Source organism: Pristis pectinata, chromosome 13 (genome assembly GCF_009764475.1).
Source record: "Pristis pectinata isolate sPriPec2 chromosome 13, sPriPec2.1.pri, whole genome shotgun sequence".
NCBI classification, from domain to species: domain Eukaryota; kingdom Metazoa; phylum Chordata; class Chondrichthyes; order Rhinopristiformes; family Pristidae; genus Pristis; species Pristis pectinata.
The window spans coordinates 11604918-11630234 of record NC_067417.1 but is presented as its reverse complement, the minus strand read 5'-3'; the positions used below and the strand labels follow the sequence as shown (position 1 = coordinate 11630234).

The following is a 25317-nucleotide window of genomic DNA, read 5'->3' as shown; positions in this document are numbered from 1 at the left end:
ATGCTCATCGGCCTAACTGCTGTGATGGTGGAAAAATTATTTGGATCTTTGTAGTAACTTGGCAGACCTTGAACTTGTTAGGGGAAGGTTGTTTCTGATTTACCTGTTGGAATTTTTTTAGGAGGGGTAACAAGGAGATATGGACAGCGCATTTGATGTAGGCTACGTAGTTTTTAACATGGTTTTTGCTGAGGGTCCCTGTGACCTTTAATTAGTAAAGTAAAATTCTATTTGGTCTAAGGGAAAAAAGTAAGTTGGTTCCAGAGAATGTTCCAGTTATTGGGAGGTTACTTGCAGCAGTATTTTCAGGTTTCTATGTGGTCATTTGCTTTTTGTAATAAAAGCAGGAAATGCTCAATAGGTCAGGCAGCATCTGTGGAAAGAGAAACAGAGCTAACATTTTAGGTCAAAGCCAGAGGGTTCAGTTCTATTTCTCTTTACACAGATGCTGCCTGATAGCAACTGCATTTTTTAAAATTTTCCACCTGCTTTTTAGTGGAGCCATGATTAATTAAGTGCAAATAATACAAACATTGCCCATATGATTTTCTATGAGAAGGAAACGTGCCAAGCAAATACAAGTGAAGTGGTAGAATGTTGGGAAATGTGAAGGAGAAGGTGAATTTTGGAGTTTGCAAATAAAGATCAAATAAATATAGCAAAAAGGCTGAGAAGTAGCAGCAAAAGTGAAGTGATGCACTTTGGAAGATAGAATTTGAAGGCAGAATACAAGGTTAATGGCAGGACTATTAGCAGTGTGGAAGAACAGGGGGTCTATGTCCATAGATCCCTCAAGGTTGCCGCGCAGGTTGATAGGGTTGTTAAGAAGGTGTATGGTGTGTTAGCCTTCATTAGTCAGGGTATTGAGTTCAAGAGCTGCCAGGTAATGTTGCAGCTCTCTAAAACTCTGGTTAGACCACACTTGGAGTATTGTCTTCAGTTCCGGTCGCCTCATTATGGGAAGGATGTGGACGATTTAGAGAGGGTGCAGAGGAGATTTACAAGGATGCTGCTTGGATTTGAGAGCATGTCTTATGAGGATAGGTTGAGCAAGCTAAGCTAGGGCTTTTCTCTTTGGAGAGGAGGAGGATGAGAGGTGACTTGATAGAGGTGTACAAGATGATAAAAGGCATAGATCGAGTGGACAGTCAGAGACTTTTTCCCAGGGCAAAAATAGCTCTCATGAGGGGGCATAATTTTAAGATGATTGGAGGAAGGTATAGGGGGGATGTCAGAGGCAAGTTTTTTTTTTACACAGAGTGGTGGGTGCGTGGAACACACCGCCGGCAGAGGTGGTGGAAGCAGATACGTTAGGGACATTTAAGAAACTCTTAGATAGCCACATGAATGATAGAAAACTGGAGGGCAATGTGGGAGGGAAGGGTTAGATAGAGCTTAGAGCAGGATAAAGTGTCAGCACAACATCGTGGGCCAAAGGGCCTGTACTGTGCTGTAATGTTCTATGTGCTAAGGTTGATAAGGTTGTTAAGAAGGCGCATATCATACTTGCCTTTATTGCATGAAGACCAGAAGAGTGGGAAATCATGCTACAGTATCATACTAGTCAGTCCTTGGTGTGGTGTATGTAGTTCTGATCAATATTTTCTACAATACTGAAGACCAAACCCAGGAGGTTTTTAAGAATGTTGTCAGAAAAGGAGAATTTTAGATAAAATAAAAGATAAAATTGCATGAAATAATTTTCTTTGAAATAAAGAAAGCTGAGGACTCTGGATGTGTGTAAAATTTGAATAGTGTGTATTGGAAATACTGATTTCTGTTCAAGGGAAAGTTAATAACAAGGGAGGCATAGATTTAAGAAAACCAGTAACAGGAAAAGAGGGAAGTTTTTTTAATCAGGAGGGTGGTGAGGAGCTGGAATTCACTGCCTGGAAAGTTATTAGAACCAAGTTAAGGAAATGCATTTAAAAAGTACTTGGATAGGCAACTAAATTTTTTTGACTTGTTGAGATTGCTGTTAGGTACCTTGGCATAATCTGAGTCTGGTGGCACCTACTAAGCAAGTGTTTACTAGAACATTCAAGTCTTTGGAATCTGTGGAATGGGATGGTCGTTATGCAAGTAGGTACGTTGACTCAGAGGACTGAGAAGATTCAAAGTCTTGTGTGGGAAATGGAGGTTGGGAGCTGGATACAACTGATCAAGTAGCACTTTGTGGCAGGAGTGATAGGATTGCTGAGTGTGGAAATGAAAGAGAATGGGACATAATAAAATGTCTAGGTTTATAACATTGACTTGACAAAGAAAAGTGATTAAAAGCTCTTAAATTAAAGATAGCTGCACCATGCTGGGTTGTAAGCCGAGAATGTCATTGGATGCTATTAGACTGCAGAAGGGACCACAGATCACTGGTTGGTTCACCAGAGAGTAGGAATAAAATGGTCCTTTTTTGGGATGACATAAAACTGTGTGGGATTGTGAAGAGGATGCAAAGCTTCAAGGCAACTTAGATTAAGCAAGCTGTCAGATGCAGTATAACAAGGATAAATCAAATTATCCACCAGAGAAAAATAACAGAAAGATGGCATACTTTTGAAATAATTTATTACTGTTTGCAGATGACAATAAAATTGGTGGTATAGTGGACAATGAAGAAAGTTGTCTAAGATTACAGCAAGATCTCGATCAACTGGGAAAGTGGGTCAAGGAACGGTGGATGGAATTTAACTCAAACATGAAGTGTTGCATTTTGGTAAGGTAAACCAGGGCAGGACTTGTACAGTAAATGGCAGGGCCCTGGAGAGTTTGTAGAACAGTGGTGAAAAAGGTGTTTGGTACACTTGCCTTCATTGGTTGTGGTATTGAGTATAAGAGTTGGAATGTCGTGTCACAACTGTATAAGATATTGGTGAGACCACACTTGGAGTATTATGTGTACCTCTGGTCATCTAGCTATAGCAAGAATATCGTTATACTGGAGAGGGTGCAAAAAAGATTCACAAGGATGTTACCAGGTCTGGAGGGCTTGAGTTAGAGGGAGAGACTGGATAGGCTGGGGCTTTTTTCCCTGGAGTGTAGGAGGCTGAGGGATGACCTTATAAGCGGTATATAAAATTATTAGGGGCATAGATAAGGTAGATAATCACAGCCTTTTTCCTAGGGTAGGGGAGTCTAAAACTAGAGGGCACCCACCCGGGTCATTCTCTCTTCTCTCCTCTTCCATCAGGCAGAAGATTCAGGAGCCTGAGGGCACATTCCACCAGGCTCAAGGACAGCTTCTATCCCACTGTGATAAGACTATTGAATGGTTCCCTTATATGATGAGATGGACTCTTGACCTCACGATCTACCTTGTTGTGACCTTACACCTTATTGTCTACCTGCAATGCACTTCCTTGTAGCTGTGACACTTCACTCTGTATTGTGTTATTGTTTTTACCATACACTACCTCAATGTACTGTGCAATGAATTGATCTGTATATGCAAGACAAGTTTTTTTTTACTGTACCTCAGTACAAGTTACAATAATAAACCAATACTAATAGGTTTAAGTGAGAGGAGAAAAATTTAAAGAGGACCTGAGGAGCAACTTTTTTACGCAGAGGGTGGCGTGTATATGGAACGAGCTGCCAGAGGAAGCGGTAGATACCGGTACAATTACAATCTTTAAAAGACATTTGGACAGATACATGGATAGGAATTGTTTAGAGGGATATGAGCCAAATGCAGGCAAATGGAACCAGCTCAGGTAAGCAACTTGGTCGGCATGGGCAAGTTGGTCCGAAGGGCCTGTTGCCATGCTGTATAACTCTATGACATCGTGTTATATCAGGAAATGTTAATGTGCATGGATGCTTGGGTGTTCTTGTACAGTGAGGTCAACCATGGAGGTGCAGTAAACAGTTAGGAAGGTAAATGATATATTGGCTTTCATAGCAAGAGGATTTGAGGAATGGAGCAAGAATGTCCTGCTGCAAATATGCAGGGCCTTGGTGAGAACACATTTGGAGTCTTGTGTGCAGGTTTACCCAAGAACGTAAGTACCTTCCAGGCACGCAACAAAGGTACACCAGTCTGATTCCTGGAATGGCAGAACTGCCAAATGAGGAGAGATCACGTGTATTCAGTTGTATTCACTAGAGTTTAGGAGAATAAGAAGGTATGTAGTGAATGAGAGGGTATCAAATTGACACACAAATTCTGATCAGGTTAGAGAGAATGGATACAAGTGGTTACAGTTTCAAGTTACAGGCCATAAGCTTTAAGACTGAAATGAGGAGAAATTTCCTCAGTCACAGGATGGTGAACATGTTGAATTTGTGACAGCAGAGGATGTAGAGGCCAAGTTGTTAAAGCAAAAGGCATCAAGGGGTATGAGCAGGAGATAGAGTTGAGATGGGTGATCAACCATGATTGTATTGGTCAGTTAAGAGGGTTTGAAGGGCCATATGGCCTACCTGCTTTTTTCTTTGCATCTTTTTTCTTTGTTTCCATGAATATTCAGCCAGGTGGAAAATTCAAAATGACATTTCAAACCTACTTTGCAGCATCTAATTTCAAAAGGAAAACACATATGTAGTTGCCTTATTTCACCCCCCCCCCAACTACTTGATATTTAGTTAATTACTATTTGGGATGAAATGTGTTTTTAACATTGCAATATCCACCAAACAGTGATGAATTTGGTGACTATGTTTTTGCTGGTGTTGGCTGAGAGAAGGAAATTGGCAAGGATCCCAGAAGAACTCCTTGCTCATAGTGGTACCAAATGATCTGTTGCATTCATTGGAACTACAGAAGTAGCAAACAGAATATTTTAATGTTTCATCTGTGGGACAGCACTTAAGTTCAAGGGCACTCATTCAGCTAGGGTGTGTCTCCTTTTAGAATGGTGATTAAAGTCATTTGATTTTAACCATTGTGATTAGTTATACCATTTGATTGCTTACTACCAGTTGGTAGCTATTGGCTTTATTTGTTCATTTCTCAGTCACATTGGATGGTAACATAACAGTTAGTTCATTTTAGCAGGTCATTAACTTCTGTCTTGCTTTGGCTGTGATGGTTCGACAAGTTTGTTGCAGTGAACTGAGCCGACTCACTCGCTCACCCACCGAGTCAGTGAGGTTGGCTGGTGGCTGCTCCTCCTGCTTCTGCTCACTCTCCCATCATGGCTGTTTCTGTGATCCTCTCCCTACACATTTTTGTTCATTTCTGACTTACAAACAGTTCCGGTTACAAACAGTTCCCAGGAAAGGAACTCTGTCATAACTTGGGGACTGTCATTACTTAAGAAACTGTGGTCGAGAGAGCTCGCACCCGTATCTCTGCCATTTCCCGCACCTCTGATCTCACCTCCACCCCTCCCAGACCCAACAGGGATAGGGTCCTCCTTGTCCTTGCATTTGATCCCACCAGCCTATGTATCCAACATATCATCCTCTGCCACTTCTGCCATCTCCAATGGGACCCCACCACCAAGCATATCTTCCCCTCCCCACCCCTTTCTGCCTTTCGCAGGGACCGCTCCCTCTGTGAGTCCCTCGTTCACTCCTCCTCCCCCCACCCCCATCCCCCCACCCCGGGGACTTTCCACTGTCCCTGCCATAGGTGCAACACCTGCCCCTACACCACCTCTATCACCTCCATCCAGGGATCCAAACAGTCCTTTCAGGTGAGACAGAGGTTTACCTGCACCTCCCTTAATATCATCTACTGCATTTGGTGCTCCAAGTGCCTCCTCTACATTGGTGAGACCAAACACAGACTAGGTGACCATTTCACAGAACACCTGCGCTCTGTCCGTAACTGCGATCTGCATCTCCCCGTTGCCAGTCACTTCCACTCCCCCTCCCACACTATCACTGATATGTCAGTCCTCGGCCTCCTCCACTGCCAGGAGAATTCCAAGCGCAAATTGGAAGAAGAGCACCTCATTTCCCATCTTGGAATCTTGCAGTCTACTGGCATGAATATTGAATTTTCCCACTTTAGGTAATCCCCACCCCCCTTCCCAACAAACACCCCCCCCCCCCCCCACAACCACCACCATGGTTCTTCTCTTCTTCCCTTTCCTAGGCTCTTTTTTTTCTCTCTCTTCTTACCTTTTACCCATCCCCTGGTGGATCTGCTCTCACCCACACCTGCCTAACACTATCTCTTACCTACCTATCACCATCCCGCCTCCCCTCGTTTATCCACCCATCACTGCTTTGCTTTTTCCTCCTATGTATTGGGCTTCCCCTTTTCCTATCTTCAGTCCTGAAGAAGGGTCCTGACCCGAAACGTTGACCGCTTGCTTTTCTCCACGGATGCTGCCTGGCCTGCTGAGTTCCTCCAGCATCATCGTGTTTTTCATCACTGTCATTACTTATCCAACACTTTAAATGCTACAATTGAGGCTGGTTTCATTATTGCCTCTGGCAGTGCATTTGATATTCTAACCACTTGCAATATCAAAAAAAAATTGTTGTCAGTGATATTCATTCTTTGTCACCTGATTCTTGACACTTCTGTCAGTGGGAACAGCTTCTCCCACTTCCTCCAGTCTAGACACATAACTAAACCTACCTCATCCCTGGGATAGTTTTAGTAAATTTCTTCTGAACCTCTTCTTTCAGGCCTTAACATCTGTCTGAAATTGTGATTCTCTGAACTGGGTGCAAACTACAATTGTGGTCAACCTATATAGAATGTATTAATATATAGCAATAAATGAGGCTTTTGCATGATTTTAATGGTCTAGTTTTTGAAGGGTTGAGACCAAAACCCTGCTGCTTTGTTCAGTGAAGAATCTTTTAGAGTGTGGAGTTTGGGAGGTCCAGTTTAAAGAGTCACAGACAAATACAAAAGGTAACTGATGCTTAATATAATAATTACCAACTGAGTTTAAACAAAATTCCATGAATTCGACTCCTGTTATTTTAAGATAATGATCGTTTGCTTCAGAATGGCCATTGTTCTGATATTTTTGAAAAAATAATTTAATATTTCAGTACTGTGAGATGGGCAAAGCGTCATTCTGATATTTATTCAGGTTATTTCCGTACGCTAAATTTTGAAATGTCATAGCTTTTGCATAAATATGATTGTTCAGTATAGACAAAAGAAAAATCACTTGGCATGCTTTTGCCTGCTCGTATGCAAAACAAGAATCTGGTTATGATTTACACACGAATGGAAGCCAGGAGGGATTTTTCTATATGTGGGTTGTAAAAGAAAGAGCTTGAATATCTCAGAACTCCACAGCCAGGAGAAAGGTAGAAAACTTCAAAGCTCTGGAAAGCACCACAAGTCCTCAAGCCATTTTCTGTTGTAATTTTTGTAGAGTGCACCTGCAAGGTGCTTATCCAGTTAGACCGAGGAAACTTTTAACTCTTTTGTCTGAATGTATGAATTAGGAGGAGGGATTGTTCACAGCCCCTCAAGCTGGTCTGCTATTTAATAAGATCTGATTGCATCCTCAACTCCTCGTTCCTGTAAACCCACAGTAGCTTTTCATCCCCTTGATAATAAAATATCTATCTACCTCTGCCTTAAAAACTTTCAAAGACTCCACTTCCACTGCTCTTTGAGGGAGTTCCAAAGGCTCACAACCCTCCAGAGATTTTTTTTGTCATATCATCATCCTTAATGTGTGACCCCTTATTTTTAAACAGTGACCCCCTCTAGTTCCATATTCTCTCACAAGGAAAAACAGCCTCTGCTTTTCCAACCTGCCAAGACCTTTTATGATTCAGTTAAGTCTCTGCTCTTCTAAGCTCCAACATATGCAAACCTATCCTGTCCAAATTTACCTTTGCTGCCTTCGTCCAAGTCACTTGTACAAAGTAGGCCCCACATCAATCCCTGTGGCATACCATTGTTACATCTTGCTCACCAATTAAATGCCCGTTTATGCCTGTTGTTTCCTGTCAGCCATCCAATCTTCAGTCCTGTTTCATTACCTCCTACCCCAATGAGCTTTCATTTTCTGCAATAACCTTTGATGCTATACCTTATCAAATCCCTTCTGAAAATCTAGGTATACTACATCCACTGGTATTCCTTTGTGTAGAGTGTGTATCGTTTTTTTCAAATATCTCTAATACATTGGTAAAACAAGATTTTCCTTTCACAAAACCATATTTACGTTGCCTGATTACCTTGAACGTTTCTAAGTGCACTACCATAATGTCTTCAATAATACATTCTAATATAGTATGAACAAAGTGCTGATAAATGGGATTAGTGTAGGTGCATAATTAATGATCGGTTTAATTAATTCACTAGCCATTTCTTTTAAGAACCTCAGATGAAGTCCATTAGGGTTCAGTTAACTATTCCAAAAATTGGGCATTCAGTGAATTAATTGTTTCTTATGATCTAGTTGAACCTATTGGTAGAAATTCATTCTCTGTTGTTTGCACTACATGCACAGTGTAATTGTGTATCACCTTCGGCTCTGAAATTAGGCTGCTTTTGAAGTTAAATAGAACATAGAACAGTCTTGCACAGGAACAGGCTCTTTGGCCCACGATGTTGTGCTGAACTAACTGAGTTAATTACACAAATCCCATATGCCTGCATATGGTCCATATCCCTCCGTTCTCTACATATTCATGAGCCTCTTAAACACTTATATCATAACTACCTCCACCACCACCACTGGCAGCTCATTCCAGGCACCCACCACTCTCTGTGTTTAAAAAAAAAAACTTCCCCCACACATCTCCTTTGAACTTCCTCCCCTCACATTAAATGCATGCCCTCTAATATCAGACATTTTGACCGTGGGAAAAAGACACCAGCTGTCAACTCCATCTATGCATTTCATAATTTTACAACTTTTATAATTGAGACTGACTCCAGAAGTGGAGACCAACACTTGTGTGTTGGGTGCATGTGACTGAGAATGTCAATGTTGTAGTTTTTGCTGTTTAATTGACTATACTGTTCCAAAAAATGCAAACAACCAATTTATTTTCTGTAATAGATTGAATTAATGCAGCAGGATTTCCAAATATGCTTTACAGAATTATGTTCTAAGCCAAGGAAGGACAGCAAGGGAGAATTCCAGAGTTTAAGGTTTAAATGGGCATCGATGGCAGGGTGAAAAAAATGTAAATGTGCCAAACCAGAGTTGTTCTTGGAGGGTTACACCTCCGTGAACAAATGCAATATCCCCTCTGACTTCTGGGAATCTCTGGTCCTTGACTGCTCAGAGTGGAGAAGGAAGATTTGCTATGATATTGTGAACCTCAAGTCAAGAAGCAGAGGAAAGAGTGCAACAGCTCACAAAGTGCACACTTGTCTACCCTGTCAGGCACCACCCGCCCCATCTGTGGCAGAGTCTACGATTCCTACATTGGCCTCGACTGCTACCTCAGAACCCATAAAACTGGAGTGGGAGAAAGTCATCATCGATCCTAAGGTGCTATCTCAGAACTGGACTGGAGCGTTGAGACAGTGAACTGATTTGGAACTGTAAAATCAAGGCTTCGGCGAATCAAGAGGCAGGGTAAATCAGTAACTATAAACTGTATTGAAGAAGCCTTACAATTAGACCAAGCCCCCTCTCTTCCTAATTTTATTTTATAAATTGATTCCATCTGCATTGAATGAGCGGCAATTAGAATGGGTATTTGTTATAAATACTCATATCTGCATGAACAATAAGTTGCCCTTCTGGTTTCTGCTATTTTGAACTTTGGTATTCTGATGCTGTATAAAGTGCAGATATTTCTTCCAATGTGGATTTCAGAACAATACCCATGTCTAAATGCCTATGAAGTCAAAGTTGTCTTTACCTAAATTATGTTCTATAAATGGAAAAAAAACTTGTTAGTTCTATTTTTAAAATGCATTGTCTTTCTCTTTATATGCAATGTTCAAGTTACCATGCTGGATTTGATTGCTGATTTGCTGAATAGGTGTTAATCAAATTTGCCACAAAAAAGTTACTGCTGTTATTTTGCAAAACAAATACCATTTTATAACAGGTTTTATGTTGTAAAGCCATTTAACTTCTCCAGCCCAGAAAGGGAATCTGGAGAATCCCATTCCTGTAAGGAAAAATGCTTTTTGATGTGTTTAAAAGCTAAAAATGATTTTGTTTGTTAACTATGCATTTTACTTTGTTTCTTTTTCATTTCCTTTGTTTTCCTCGTCTGTTCAGTTTCTCCTTCTGAATATAATTTGACTTTAACTCTTTAAATTTCCTTCTCAAGCATTCCACTTTTACACCTCAATTTGCAAAACGAAACATTGGTTAGGGAGATGAATTGTTGGCCCTACTATCTCTTGGAAGTCCCACATACCCTATTACCCTCACTGCTGCATTATCAGCTTGTCTTTGTTTAGATCTTCAAGTTGAAGGTCAAAGGAAAATCTTTAGTTAACAGGGCAAGCTCTGGCAAATTGTCTGCCAAAACATTAAACTGGATCAGATTGTATAACTGTGGAGTTTTATCATCTGGGTTAATTATCTGCCTGATTTCTTCCCTTTCCACAATGTTGGCATATTAGCTGTGAAACAAATATTGTTTTCAGCAGAACTTCTTTGCATACAGCTATTTCCTACTTTTGGTCTGACTCCTGATATGGTGGGATTTTAGAATAGGTGGTGATTTTCTGAAATTAGCTCAGGAAACTGTAAGATTTCTTCTCATTTTAGGGGCCACTGTTGAAAAGAAGATACAGTTTCAGTGTTGGAATTTGGCAGCTAGAATTTTGGGTTACATGATTACTATGATCAAATCCTTGGAGTATTGTGTGCAGTTGTGATCACCGCATTATAGAAAGGATGTGCTTGCACTGGAAAGAATGCAGAGGATATTCACCAAGATATTGACTGGATTGGAGGACTTCAGTTATGAGGAGAGATTACATAGGCTGGTGTTTTTTGGAGTGAAGGAGGCTGAAGGGTGACTTGATAGAGCTATTTAAAACCATAAGAAGCATAAATAGGGTAGGTAGTCAGAATCTTTTTCTCATGGCAAGAGTATCAGAAATATAGGTTTGAGGTGAGGGGAAGGAGATTTGAGGAGAGAGTTTTTTTTAAACACAAGGAGTCGTTGATACCTGGAGCTTGCTGCCAGAAGAGATGGTGGAACCAAATCCATTCACTATGTTTAAGGGATATTTAGACAGCCACTTGAATTGGTAAAGCACAGAAGGACACAGTCCCAATGCAGGTGATTGGGATTTGTGTGGATGGGCATAAAAGTTGACATGAACGTGGTGGGCTGAAGGTCTAATTCTGTGGCTGTACAACTCCATGACTCTGTAACGCTCTGACTCTAAAACTGACGGTTATTGTTTGTTCATATGTCTGTAATAAAAAAAACATTTTACTGTTTTGCACAGGTACAGTTTAGTACAATGCAGTAATTCATTGAGGAATTCTAAGCATGCAGAAACCATAATAACAGGATGAGTTATTGTGTAAGGTTTCTTTTATTAGATAATTGACAAATACTTGTCATTTATAATCTTCTGCCTCTTTTTCCAAAAAGGGAGCAGTAAAGTTAATTGTAGCTGCTCATTTACATTAATCTCAGTGCTGAAGTCTAGAGTAAGTCATTAATATTATGTCATGATAAATTATTACAAATAAAATTGAACATATTGATTAATGATCTTAGTTTGTTGTATTCTCGTTAAAAATCTTTTGGTGGCTGTTTTAAGTTTCATTTAGACAAGCCTCATCTTGTTGCATTATATTAAAAAAAAAATCCACCTGCTGTTGCTTGGAGACTGATTGATAGAGCTCAAAAATGCTGTTTTTCGATAGTTTATGCCCAGCCATTTTCCGTAATTTTTGAAAGCAATCTTTCTTAAAAATCTATTTTTAATTTAATTTTGAAATGTGACTTTAGATATTTCCCCTTATAAATTTCCTACTATAATTTTGCAAAGTTCAGTTTTCTTCAATTAGGTCATTAATCAATTGCACTTTGATTGCCTTGTATTGTAAAGGTACCATAATAAATATTTTTATCAGAAGGATAAATGCGGGAGATGGATGCAGCACCTCATAATTAATTGCACCCAGTTACAGAACATCAGCAAGTTTGCAAGATTCTCTTGCATTCACATGCTGCTTTACCATATGGCTGCCCAGTGGGTGGAGAATTTGATTAATGTTTCGGTGAAGGTATTTTCAGCAAATATTGTAACCAGAAAGTAGCGGTAGCATTTTCCTGGAGTATTTTGGGCTGGAAACAGTACTTTTATTATATTTTTAGCACAATTGTTGTCATTTTTGTTGAATTGGCTTCAAGAGATCCCTGTAAATGATAAAAGTGTTTTGATATATCATTTTACTAAAGGAAAATTAAATGGTATTCTGAGCAAAGTGAAAGTTGTATATTTATTTGATCTGGACTTGTCACTCAATGGCATCAAAGCTACAATAGACATTATACATGCTGTGTTATCTTTGAATAGTTTGTACCATTTTATTTAAAGAGAGCCTGTAACTCATCTTCCCTCCTCAATATGTTCTTATTGTGTAAGCTTTCACCAGTATGTAGGGTTTGAAATATTTTCTTAATTAGCACATTCTTTTTGACATTATAGATTGTTTTGAAGCCAAATCATAGGAACAGTTTGCTGTGGGATTTACTCAAATGGCCAATCTATATTTTCGCCATTTTGCTTTTTAGCACAAAATGAAATGAAATCATTCTGTAGACCAGTGTTACTATCGTGGAAGTTCTTTCAGTACACAATCAGTTTTTGAAAAGAAAATGGTTTATGTTATATTTAATTTCTAAGTTCCTTTAAGTAAAAAGGACAAATTCTAACATATCAATAGTCTACATTTGGTAGGGCACCAAGCTTCAAAGATTTGAAAAGTTAGGGTAGCTTTGTTAGTCATCAATAACATTCAATTGAAAGGCTGTCACAAAGGTCATGCTGCATGGACTTTTAAAATATTCCTTTAAAGGAGTTCAGAAATTACAAATGCATATATTTAAGAATAGGTTCACTTAAAAAAAACCTTTATTCTTTTTATTTAAACCGAGTTTAGTTTGTGTTATTAGAAGTATATATTTCTTGCATCTCCCATTGTTTTTATCAATTTGAAGCAAAACCAGATGATTTTTGTTTTGTCTTGTTGTTATTGTATCAGGGAACAAAGATGGAGCATAGATTTCTCTTGTGCATGTCATTTGTAATGTATCTGCCCCTATGGGTTCCTAGTCAATAGTGAAGTAACATGCAGAGTGTGCAGAGTTATATGCAGGAAACATGGTGAGCTCTCAAAGGAGTGACAGGTTTATTCAAAACTCTTGGACTGCACTCAACACACACATGATCCTATGTCATGCAGTGATGTCACACTTATTTGCATATATTGCACCATCTTTTGGTGAATTGCAAACTAGCTTTTAACTTTTTTTTGCTGCTTCTGTCAATAAAAAGTTCAGATCAAATATAAAACATTTTAACCCTTTTAATTTTCATTTAGGAAAAATGAGAACTGTGAAATAAGCTTCCAGAAAATATTTATTTGAAGAATGTTACTCTTCTTATCACAGAGCATTTAGAATGTTTTCGGTTAAGAATTTATTTTCTCTGCTTATTAAAGGACTGTGGGGGTTGTTGACTGGTTTGGATTAATATATCTCTGCACAAATCTTACATGAAATGTTACTACCTCTGCTGTAAAGTGGTATGAAAATACATTAATGATGATAGCTGTTGAAGGGGTGGGATTTAGGAGTGGGGCAGTGGTAGGGATGAGGTCAATTTGTGTGAGATGCATTCCACGTAAAATAAACTTCTGTTCCTAGAATTGCTGGCTTATCTCTAATCATTCATTCCATGCTTGTGCATAAAAACTCCATACATCTCTTCAAAAACTGGCAATATAAATTGTGAAAATATTTGATGCAAATGCACACACAATTAATGAACCTATATCATCCTTCCTCAACGTGTCAGTCCATATCTTGAGATGAAATCTTTCTCACAGAACAACTGGGTTTTCTATCTTCTGAACTCTAACACTTATAGGTGTTGAATGATGCTGCACAGAAAATATGAAATAACAAATGAAAAACACTATGGTGCTGGATGAACTCAGCAGACCAGGCAGCATCTGTGGAGAAAAGCAGGAAGTCAACGTTTCAGGTCAGGACCCTTCTTCAGGACTGAAGATGGGAAAAAGGGAAGCCCACAAGATAGTAAGGAAAAGCAGAGCAGTGTTAGAACAGAAGAGGGGAGGTGGGGTAGGCACAAGGTGGTGATAGGTAGATGCAGGTAAGAGATAATGATAGGCAGGTGTAGGGGAGGAGGGGACAGCAGATCCACTGGGGAATGGGTCAAAGGTAAGAAGAGAAAGGAAACAAAAGGGGAGAAGAAAGAGAGAGAGTCTAGGAAAGGGAAGAATCGAAGAAGCATGGTGGTGGGGTGGGGTTACTTAAAGTGGGAGAATTCTTCCATTGGGCAGCTGGCTTATGTGACCCAGGGCAGTGCAGAGCCTCTAACAGTGCCAGTAGTGCCGACAGAATATCTTCGACAACCAGTGAAGCCCCAATCCTCAGGTTCACCACTTACCAAAAATTTCTCTCTGTTGAATACTTGAGAATGTTGATGATAAATAATCTAAAAAGCTCAGAGCTATTCAAAAAAAAAATGAGAACAAAAGCAAAGGCCGTTTGGCCCCTTGAGCCTGCTGCACAATTCACTCAGATCATGGCCGATCTTTTGCCTTAACACTTCTTTGCTGTTCTAATCCCATATCCCTTGGTTGTTTTAATATTTAAAAATTTAATGATCCCTGATGTTTAAAATTATTAAGCAATATTTTGAAAGTTAAAGGACTCAGTTTGCATGCACGTAATTATAAATAATTACAAAATTTAAACTAATTGTGGTGAGTTTGGAGGTGGCCATGAACCACAATTACTGAGGTGGTGAGTTTGCATTAAATAATCTCTAGGACACTTACCGTATGGACCTATGCAATATATGTGATATTATGTAAGCATACATGGTAGTTACTTTACCACACACGTGACTCATTTACATTATCACATAAGTTATACCACACTATTTTAATTAAAACAAATAAAAACCACACAGTGTACCCACCATACACTTATTTATTTCAATGGCCTGCTGTACTTGCACCAGGTTACACAAGAAATTCTGCAGATGCTGGAATCTAGAACAATACACAAAGTGCTGGAGGATATCAGGTCAGGCAGTCCTGATGAAGGGTCTCGGCCCGAAACGTCAGCTGTTTATTTCCCTCCATGTATGCTGCCTGACCTGCTGAGTTCCTCCAGCACTTATTGTGTATTGCTTGCACCAGGTTAACCTGGCATGAGTTCAGTAGGAAGGTTGAAAGCTGAGTAATCTGAAAAGGTGGGCTGCACTCCTGTGGAGTATGTCTGAGTGGAGCAGGTATCCCACAGTCGGCGTAGGCCAGTTACAAGAATATTTGCTGGGAGATCCATGAAGAAAATTACCACAAAGTTTAAACCCCATCTCATCACTAATCTCCTCCATGGCTTTGCCAACCTTTTGTCTGCAATTTCGTGAGGTCATTATGTTTACATTTCCGAGCCCCTAGCTCTATATTCCTTGACTTTGGGTTCTTGCACCTTCCTCATCTATTTTTCCACCTGTGGTGGCAGACTTTTGGTGGCTGCTGAATTTCCCCTCACTAAACCTTGATGCTTTTCTTTTTTTAACCTCCTCTGGTTTTCTTCAAACTTTCCTACAAACCCAGCTCCTCCCTCAAGCTTTTAGTTACTTTTCCAATTCCCCAATTTGTGTTCATCTGTGAAGCACCTTGAAATGCTCTTTGTGCTGTATAAACCATTTCTTTGTTGCTGTATTGTGCAATGTGTTTGAAAAAAATATTGAGATATTGATGGCTGCCTTGAACTTTTCCTAATTAATATTGTATGAAAAAACCTGTTGTTTATTTTTATTTGAATGTTATGAATGTCTTTCTGTGCTAGGTTGTTACAAGCCATGCTTTAAATAGAATTTGAATCAATATTTGAAAATCACTGCTATATGTCAACACTACATAAATTGAAGTGTACATGGAAGTCTTCTATATATGAAAAATACATATTTTCTGTAAATTTTCTGCCCATCATGCTGACAGATGTTAGTGCAAGGGAATGAACATGTCCCATTTTGCCATTCCATTTCCCATTTTCATTCATACGCTCCCAAATAAATTATACCATCAATAGGTGTTCAGCAGAGGGTATGGTAGCATCGTGATTAAGTTGCTGGGCTGTAGTATCCAGAGGCCTGTATTATTGATCTGGAGACATGAGTTTGAATCCTGCTACAGCACTGGGGAATTCAAATTCAAGTAATTAAGTAAATCTGGGATAAAAAAAAATTATATCAGTAATGGTTGCCATGAAACTGCTGGATTGTTGAGATCATATGTAAGGAATGAAGTCTGTCATTCTTAGGGTGAACCACAACAATGTGTTTTACTTGTAATTGTCTTTTAAAGTGGTTTAATTCAATTGAGCAAATATTTAAAAAAAACCCTATGACGTCAACAGCTGGCCTTAGCCCTCATGTTAAGCACACACCTTAATGCATCCTTTCTGTTTTTCCATTTCTGAAATCAGAAAGTGATCCACATTGATTTTTCCCTCCATGTACTTTCACTCCTTGTTCTTTAGTTTTCAAAAAATATCTAATCTGGTCTCCATTTACTGCCATGTCTTAAGTTAAGAATCCTGTGTGAGGAGGAGTACGAATTGAAACCCTCATCCTGTCGCATTTTAATGGACTGTGGTAGATTTTAATATGTAGTCCGAAAAGAATGATAAAGAAATACGAAGTAAGTGAACTGATAGTTGCTCCCAGTGGGAAACTGTGGAATTGGAAATGCCATCATTGCATTGTATCTGTACCTCAACTTACTCATCCCAGCATGACTGGGTGCTGTGAATACAAAGTTGGTGAATTTGCCTTTGTATGTGTACCTGAAATATTTTGAATCATTTAACATTTAATTTAAATGTGGTATATTTTTCATTTAATTATTCCATATATTTCTGTTCAAAATGACTAATAATGAAAAATATTGATGCTGAGAAAGTGTGTCAGGTGCTCCAATTCTAATGAAAAATCTGGTTGGAAATTGGGGATTTAATCTCAATTGCAGACTCGTCCGTGATCTTTGTTATGTGGTCTCTTTCTGTATGAGGCACTAATGGGTGGAAGATCCTGGATGTGTGAAGTGGTTTCCAGGAGCCTGCTTCAGCCTGTCTTAAAGTAGATTTGCTTGATCAAGCCCCAGATTGAGGCTGGGAAAATGATGAAGGTAGGTCCCTGTTGGCTGTTGTTCAGACTCTCAGTCCTTGCCCATCACACTGCCCTCACCCATCTGCTAATCTGACCTGATGCTCCCCTCAAAATCCCATAGTGGTACAAAACTAGGAGAAGTCTGGGCTGTGAGGAGGAAGCAGAGAAGCTTCAGGGAAATATGGGATGGCCAGGTGAATAGGTATGGACAGAATATAACGTGAAAAAATGTGAAATAATCCACTTTGACAGATAACTAGAAAAGCAGACCATTTTTTTGAATGGTGAGAGATTGAAAGATGTCGGTGTTTGGCACTGGGGTGTCCTTGTACATAAATTAATATGCAGCTGCGGCAGCATTTAGGAAGGCAAGCGTCATGTTGGCCTTTATTGCAGGCGGACTTGAGTACTTGAGGTGCTACTTCATTTACATCGACTCCTGGCGAGACTGCATCTGAAATATTGTAGGCAGGTTCTGGTTTGTCTACCAAAGAAAGGATGTACTTGTGATGGAGGAAGTTCAGTGAAGGTTCACCAGATTGGTTCCTGGGATTGGGGCCTGTGTGATTATGCTATGACGTGACAACTTGGGCTCTGTTCTCCTAAATTTAGAAGAATGAGAGATGATCTCATACAGAATTCTTGAATTTTTATGGAGCTGTACAGAGTATATGCAGGGATATTTCCACTGGCATAGTATCTAAAACTAGGGGTCACAATCTTAAAATAAGAGATTGACCAGGCTGAGAAGAAATTCATCCAGTGTGTAGTGAATCTTTGAAATTTTTTATCCTAGAGGGCTGTGGATACTCAGTTGCTAAGTATATTGATAGATTTTTTGATATGAAGGGAATGAATGGATATGGGTTTGATGCAGGAACATGCCACTGAGGTTGAAGATGAGCAATGATCTTATTGAATGGTGGAGCAGGTACAAGGGGCCAAACGGTCCACTCCAGTTTCTACTTCATGCTGTTCTGCTCGAGTAAAAGTTTCCAATAAAAGTTGCCCTTTTCATCTCACCGCTCAAATGTGAAAATTCTGAAATAACTTTTTCTTTTACTAACATTATTTTGCATTCTCTACAAATATCACAAATTAATTGGTTACAGTGTGAACATCATTTGTAAACGTATTTGGAAAATTCACTGTTAATAATTGAGGTTGAAAAATGAAAAGAATGTGGAAAGGCAGCAAAGAGAGTGGTGCATTGTTTAGGATGTATTGCTGTATATCACTGCTGACACAGGTTGGAGTTCCAGTACAGTCTGATACTTAAGTTCATTTATCACACTGCAACAAGCCTCCATACATGGTGGATGGATCAGTTGCTCTGGTTTTGAAACATCCCAGTAGAGGAGAGAGAATGCGAATGGTTTTGGTATTGGTTGGTGATGGGATGTAACTAAAACAGAGAGATGTAAGTGATGCTATTATTGAACTACAGATAGTTTAGCTCCACTTAACAATTTGCTTGGCTTTTTTCCTCTCTTGGCATAATTGCACTGTCAGTGCAGGAAATTACAACCACTATGATCTTTTGGATAAGCTAAATTTCAGACCTTCAGATAACTTCTTTCAGATTGATGGTTAAATAACATTTAGTTAAATCATTGATATAACTACAATCTGTAGCAAGAAAGGACATCAGTGCTGGGTTAACACCAGTAACTTTATTTATAATTAATAAACACTGTCAATGGAATTGAAGATCATATTACAGTTAGGAACATATGAATAGGCCATTTAACCCCTTAAGGTTGTATTATCGTTCAACGTAAATTAGTTTGAACTGTGACTTAACTCCACGTAATGGCCTTTTCCCCACGTCTCCTAAAACCTTTAGATAACAAAGGTCTATCAATATCTCTAACCTTAAAAGTTATAACAATTAACCAGCGCCACAAAAACAAGTCGACTTGTCAACATCACATCTAAGAGATCAAGGTTAGAAATGATAGAATTGGTAGCATTATAGATTGAAGAATTACGTAACTTTCCATGTTTACTGATGCTCTCTTCACTAAATGTGACACTTGATTTCTGACGAGTTATAACAAAACAATAGAATGGGGGCGCAGCTAATTTTGATAAAGTCGTGATTAGTAGTGGGAACCTTGGATGATTTTTTTCTTAATTAGTCCTTCTGCACCATGGTGAAACTAATTGTGGAATATGTTACTACTAATTCAATTGAGATCAGCTAGTTCTGTGCAGACTTGAACCCTTATTCTTTTTTTGGCCTACATTGCTCAGGGAATTATTGATCCAGTTTGCTAAACCATAAACCATTGGGTTGATCAAAAGAGACTATATTTGCACCCAGCCCACTGAAATAAGAAAAATAAAAAGCTTTCACAAATTTAATTTAAACTGAAAAAAGCAATTTCAAAAGAAGTTATTTCATTTATCACTGAAAAAAAATGAATCAATCCAAAGAAACCAGTTTTTGTTCTTTTATACTTCCAAGTAGAATTGGCTAAACTTTATTAAGATTAAAATTCAGTTTATCAGAGCATGTTGCTTGTAATTTCTTGTCTCTGAAATGCAAGGGATACCTTATAACCTTGCCGAGGTGTGAAAACATTTTTCTTGTAAGTTGTGCCGTGCTCCTTCTCCAGTAGAGGGTGCTGACGAGCTTTTTATAAAACACTGGGAAGGATTATGATTCTATACAGAGAAAGGTGTTGACTTCATTACCTAGAACTGACCAATTGCAAGTAAATAAAATGATAATTACATATTTTCATGGATGGTAAATATTGAATTTTCTGGTTAAAATTACAGCAGTATTTTTATATTTCACAGCAATTAGTTTTTTTTAAGGATTTAGTGCAAGCCACTCTTCCAGTGATTATTTGTTGCAATTATTGTGATGCTAATTGCTTATTTTCTCGGATCTGACATTGATTCTTGAATTTTTCCCATGTTTCTAATGCTATGATTGAAGTCCCAATTTTGTAAAATGATGATTAGAGCATGTAACACATTGTTGCACTCACTAGGAGCGTGGACGCACTTTTTCTCAAATGGTGAAGCCTTTTAAGAGAGGCATCTGATTTAAAAAAAACTGGAAGCTATTTCTTTTAACAATGAAAATTGAATGACAAGCTGCTTTGAGGGATTTCACACATCCAGGCTAGGTTCAGATTGGTAACCTCCTTGCCATTTAACGCAGAGCTACTGCAGAGATATCGAACAAAGAGAAAAGTGGTGTGGAGGGAAATTGAGGGTTGATTCCTTTTAAAGAGCCTTGAGTTTGAGGCTTTTATTAAGTTGTTATATTTGTAATAAGAAAGATAAACTTTATATATACCTTCCATATCCTCTGAACATGCTAAAATTGGCTTGTAATTGAATGAATGAGCCACCTGCCTCAGGTAGCCATGAGGATAGTATATCGGGGATGTAAAAAGAGGTCAAATTAGAGCTCTGTTTAATTGTACCTAGTCTTGAGTGATGTGAATGACAGTTCTTAAACATATTCCTAATGTCTAATCAAGAAAACTTTTTTTTCCAAAGGTATACTTTACCCTACCATGTGAAGAAACACATAACCTGGTGTCTGCTTCAAGTTGACCATTTCACACCGACTCCTGCCCACTCAGGCACATGTTTATGGTCTGGCTTGCTTTCGGGGTTGCTGAGAATTGCCAGGTCGCTCACAGCTAGCCACTTTAATTCTAGGGAGGCCAGGTGTTGAATTTGGCTCAGACCTCAGGTTGGAGTAAAAGCCACGTGCTCCACTGACTGTTCATGTTGGCCATGTATCAAATTGTTGCCTTGTCATATTGTCTTAAATTTCTTGTACTGAATTGCATTTCATCTTTTGCTGTACTACTGGAATTGGTCATGCCTGGTTTGATTGATTTCCAGGGAATGGTTGGATATTATGCTCTGATGTTTTAGCAACAGTCTAACAGTAAAGATTTTGAAATTCATAAGTAAAACTCATTGCTGTTAATCTCTATGAAGTCAAATTGGTGGTTTGTATCATCACTAATTTTATGACACTATTGACTATAGTCTACCCTGACATTAAATTAATAGGACTTGCGTGTGGCGAAGTGGATTTCATAATGTATATTTTAGATTATTTTTACCACCTACAGTGTTTCAGTTTAAAAGATAACTTGGTCTGCAGGAGTGACCCTGAGCTCCTGGTTGCCTGCCACTAACTCTCCATCCCACTCCCACTGATCTCTCCGTCTGTGCCCTCCTGCACTGTCGTAAAGAGGCCCAATCCAAGCTTAACAAACAACATCTTATCTTCTGTCTGTTGCAGCCTACAGAATTCCCTAACTTTAGATCACTTGCTTTCTCTTTCTGTTTGTATGAGAGCTGGCATTTTTCTCTGGCATTCTTTTATTTATTTTACGTATTTTGTATAATCAGACTAGACAACATTACACAGTCTACACCGCATTATCAGTTTAATCTTAATGCCCCGTTATTTTACCCATTTCCCTCCCCAGCTTCCTAGCTTATCGAGACTGACTTCTATCTCCCTTTCTTACTTTTGATCCCAGACCCGAAAATGTTAACTCCTTTTCTTTACACAGGTGCTGTCTGACCTGCTGAGTTTTTCCAGCATTTTCTGTTTTTATTATGCATTGTCTTGGTTCCTACTGGTTTGAGCAATTATTTATCTATTAGTATTCCTATCTTGCAGTTTTGAGTTGTATCACAATCCTTAGAGATGTACTATTTTCATGTTAGTTTCAGTCATGCCAGCATTTAAAAATATTTCTATGGAATATTACCTCTGTTAGTGCAGTTTCTGATTGTAATTATTTCCATCTATTCCAAAATCTCACCCTAATGAATTTTAGTTGAACTCTTTGCGGGCCAGAATCATGGGATCTTATGGCATAAGAAGAAACCAGTTGGCTTGTCATACCTATGCCAGACTTTGAAAGAGCTGCCCAGTTTAGTTCCACACCCTCATCTTATTTCTGTACCCTTACAAATGAGGCCTGCCCAAGTATGCGTTTAATTGCCTTTGAAAGTCCAGGAATCTGAGTCCACCATTACTTCAGGTAGCTTTTTTCCAACATTCCTCAGTTTGTTTAAAAAAAAACCTCCCCGTTTCCCTTCTGGTTGTTTTGCCATTCATTTTAAATCTGATATATGGATGGTGAAGAAGGAGACATTTCTTTCTCCTTGTTCTATAGAAGCCCTACATAGCTTTGAAAACCTTAACCTTCTGTACTCCCAGGAGGGCACACAAGCATTTGTGGGGCCATGAAGCTTTGTCTTGTAGTGGATGCAGTTGCTGTACTGCCAAATTCCTGAAATAATCCCATTGTTATCACTCATTTCTCCAGTTAGGGGTGGGGGGGTTGGTGGAGGAAGATCTGAGATATTGCCTCAGGCCAGTGGCTGGCCTAATGGGTAGTTATGGCGATGGGGAACAGTGAATTGCAAGATTAGTTGATTGACCAGCTAGATGGATCAAAAAGCAGTTTTGCGATTCACAACTGTACACCTTTTATTCTTGGTCTCTGAGTGCACTGTGGAGAGACCTCTATTCATTATTCTTGATTATTGAAGTAATAGTGTGCTACCATTTGAATAATGCCACATAAAAATACACAAGTGAATTATTAGGAATGGTTTTGAGAATTATACAAGTGCAGAATAAACATAATTGAATGCTCCTGGAAACATAGTTGAAGTTACTGAAATTATGGAAATGCTGCATTATATAAAGCACGGTTTCACAATTGCATTGGTATCCTAGGTTGAGCCTTATTTAAGTGTGGAGAGTAGAATGAGAGAGAGAGAAAAAGAATGGGGAATCTTTCTTTGGGACATTGACTAGATTGGAAAGAATATTGTTTGTAGCCTATGGATGGAAGCAGATGAATGAGTAAATTACTTTGGGTAATGTGCACTTGGTTCATATCAGTGATGCACAAGATCCACATCTGGTCCATGGAGTGCTGTTGAATGGTTGCTCCCAGCCACCCTTATCTGGAGCATGTTTCAGGAGCTGGCTCTTGATCAGTGAGGTTCTGCACAGAACATGATCTTCCTGCGGTAAATGGCAGGCTGAAGAAGCCACCAAGACTAATGGTTGTGAAGGAATCAACACTAGAATGTACATTCAAAAAACTATTAAACATTAATCATGCTTTCTAATGTATAAAATCGTGTACATGTAAAAATTGTTCAAATTGTGAAAACATTTAAAAGAAATTAAAAAGCAATGCAAGTACATTTAAGTTAACCGAGTATAAATTACCCAAAACATGACTTTTGTTTTCCCTGTAAAGCCACTCGTCCATTCAAATGACTGGAATTGTTAAACCTGCACCAGAGTCATAGACTTGTACAGCATGGAAACAGGCACTTAGGCCCAATTCGTCCGTGCCGACCAAGTTATGTGCCTGAGGTTGTCCCATTTGCCTGAATTTTGGCCCATGTCCCTCTGAATCTTTCCTATCCACGTACCTGTCTAAATCTCTTCTATCCCTCTGAATCTTTCCTATCCACGTACCTGTCTAAATCTCTTCTAAGTTTTGTAATTGTTACCTGCCTGTACCACTCCCTTTGGCAGCTCAGTCCATATACCCCCCACCCTCTGTGTGGAAAAACTTGCCCCTCAGATCTTCCCCCTCTCACCTTAAACCCTCTAGTTTTAGACTCCCCTACCCTGGGAAACAAGACTGTGACCATTCACCCTTTGAGAGGAGCCGAGTGCTCTCCCCACATGTGCCGGAGGCTGACTTTGATCCCTCAGCCAACTGCACGAGATCAGGCGACGTGACTGAACCTCGGAATCCCCGACATCATCGGATTTCTCAGAAAGTTCAGCACTTCCATGTTCCCACAAGAGGCCCTGAAAAGTGATTTGTTTTATCAGCGTGGCCCTCCCTACAAAATCGTTGTGCACCGCTGCCTTGCATTTACGGTATTTATTCCCTAAGCTTTTTGGAAATCTGGATCATGTCTCTTTTTTAACTTTAATTCCAGTGAGTATTTCAAGAAATAAACGTAAAGGAGTTAAAAAGCAGAATCTGATTAGTGTTTGGAAGGATAAATAACTTGTGAGAAGATGTACAAAATGATGCCACACACTTAAAAGTACAAGCTGTACACATTATTTTCTTAGGAATCTTTGAAAAATGAATATATTTATTGATTTAAACCAAAGTAGTCAACTCAATACAACCTACCACTTTTTAATGAGTTTAAAGCAAAATTTCTTAAATTGAGGAAGAAACAATTGATTTCTTCAAGTTCTCTTGAGACATATAACAATGGGATTCTGCTGCTTAACTAATTCAGTTTCTCATATGTAGTAGTTTAGATGTCAAAATCTGGAAACAGGTCTGTAGCAGTGTGGATGAATTCAAATTTACTACATCATCTATAAGTGATAAATCAGAATTTGTTGTACTCAATTACTGCACTGGTATGGAGCTGCTTTATGTTATCAGTTGCATGATTTTCCTTTTATAATTTCAGCTTTTCCATTCGTACCCCAACTTCATTTTACAGCTCCACACTCAATGCATACTGGATATCCTTTAAATGAATTGGATTTTGATGGGACTAAATTGTACACCAGTATAACTGATGACCTTGAAAAATATGCTGACCCTGGTTGGCAATGATGCTATCTAAAAAGTTGTTCATCTTTGCTCAACTTTCTCAAGTATTCTTAATAGTAGAAATATTCATTTGTTGTAATTTTAAAATAATAACTTTTGCAAAACATTTGCAACGCAGCAAAGGGTCTCGGCCCGAAACATTGACTGTTCATTACCCTCCATTGATGCTGCCTGACCTGCTGAATTCCTCCAGCATTTTGAGTGTGTTGCTCCAGATTTCCAGCATCTGCAGTCTCTCTTGTGTCTCTGTTTAGATCTTTGCAGGCTTTTCTTTTCTCCTTTAATTAAAGTTTCATTTCTTTCTGGAGGCATACCCATTTTAACCATGGCCAAAATCCAAGAGGCCATTCTCCAGCATCAGTCAGACCAAGAGATGCTACATTTGCTTCAGATAAGTTGTAGATAATAGGCAAAATAATCTCTCTTGCAGCCTTCTGGATGATATAGTTCCCT

At 39.0% G+C, this 25317-nt stretch overlaps 1 protein-coding gene across 5 annotated transcripts in view; it reads left to right on the top strand.

The window, feature by feature from the left end:
* wwox (WW domain containing oxidoreductase) overlaps positions 1-25317 on the top strand; it is an 808566-nt gene that overhangs the window by 149841 nt on the left and 633408 nt on the right. Inside the window, exon 6 of one of the 5 annotated variants that reach the window (XM_052027948.1) lies at positions 9267-9448. The exons of 3 other annotated variants lie outside the window; for them this stretch is intronic. In XM_052027948.1, coding sequence (XP_051883908.1) covers positions 9267-9413 — 147 coding nt within the window. In that variant the 3' untranslated portion in view covers positions 9414-9448. Of the gene's footprint in view, positions 1-8976; positions 9221-9266; positions 9449-25317 lie in introns of those variants that run through there. One more of the 5 variants, XM_052027949.1, reaches the window with a different exon arrangement.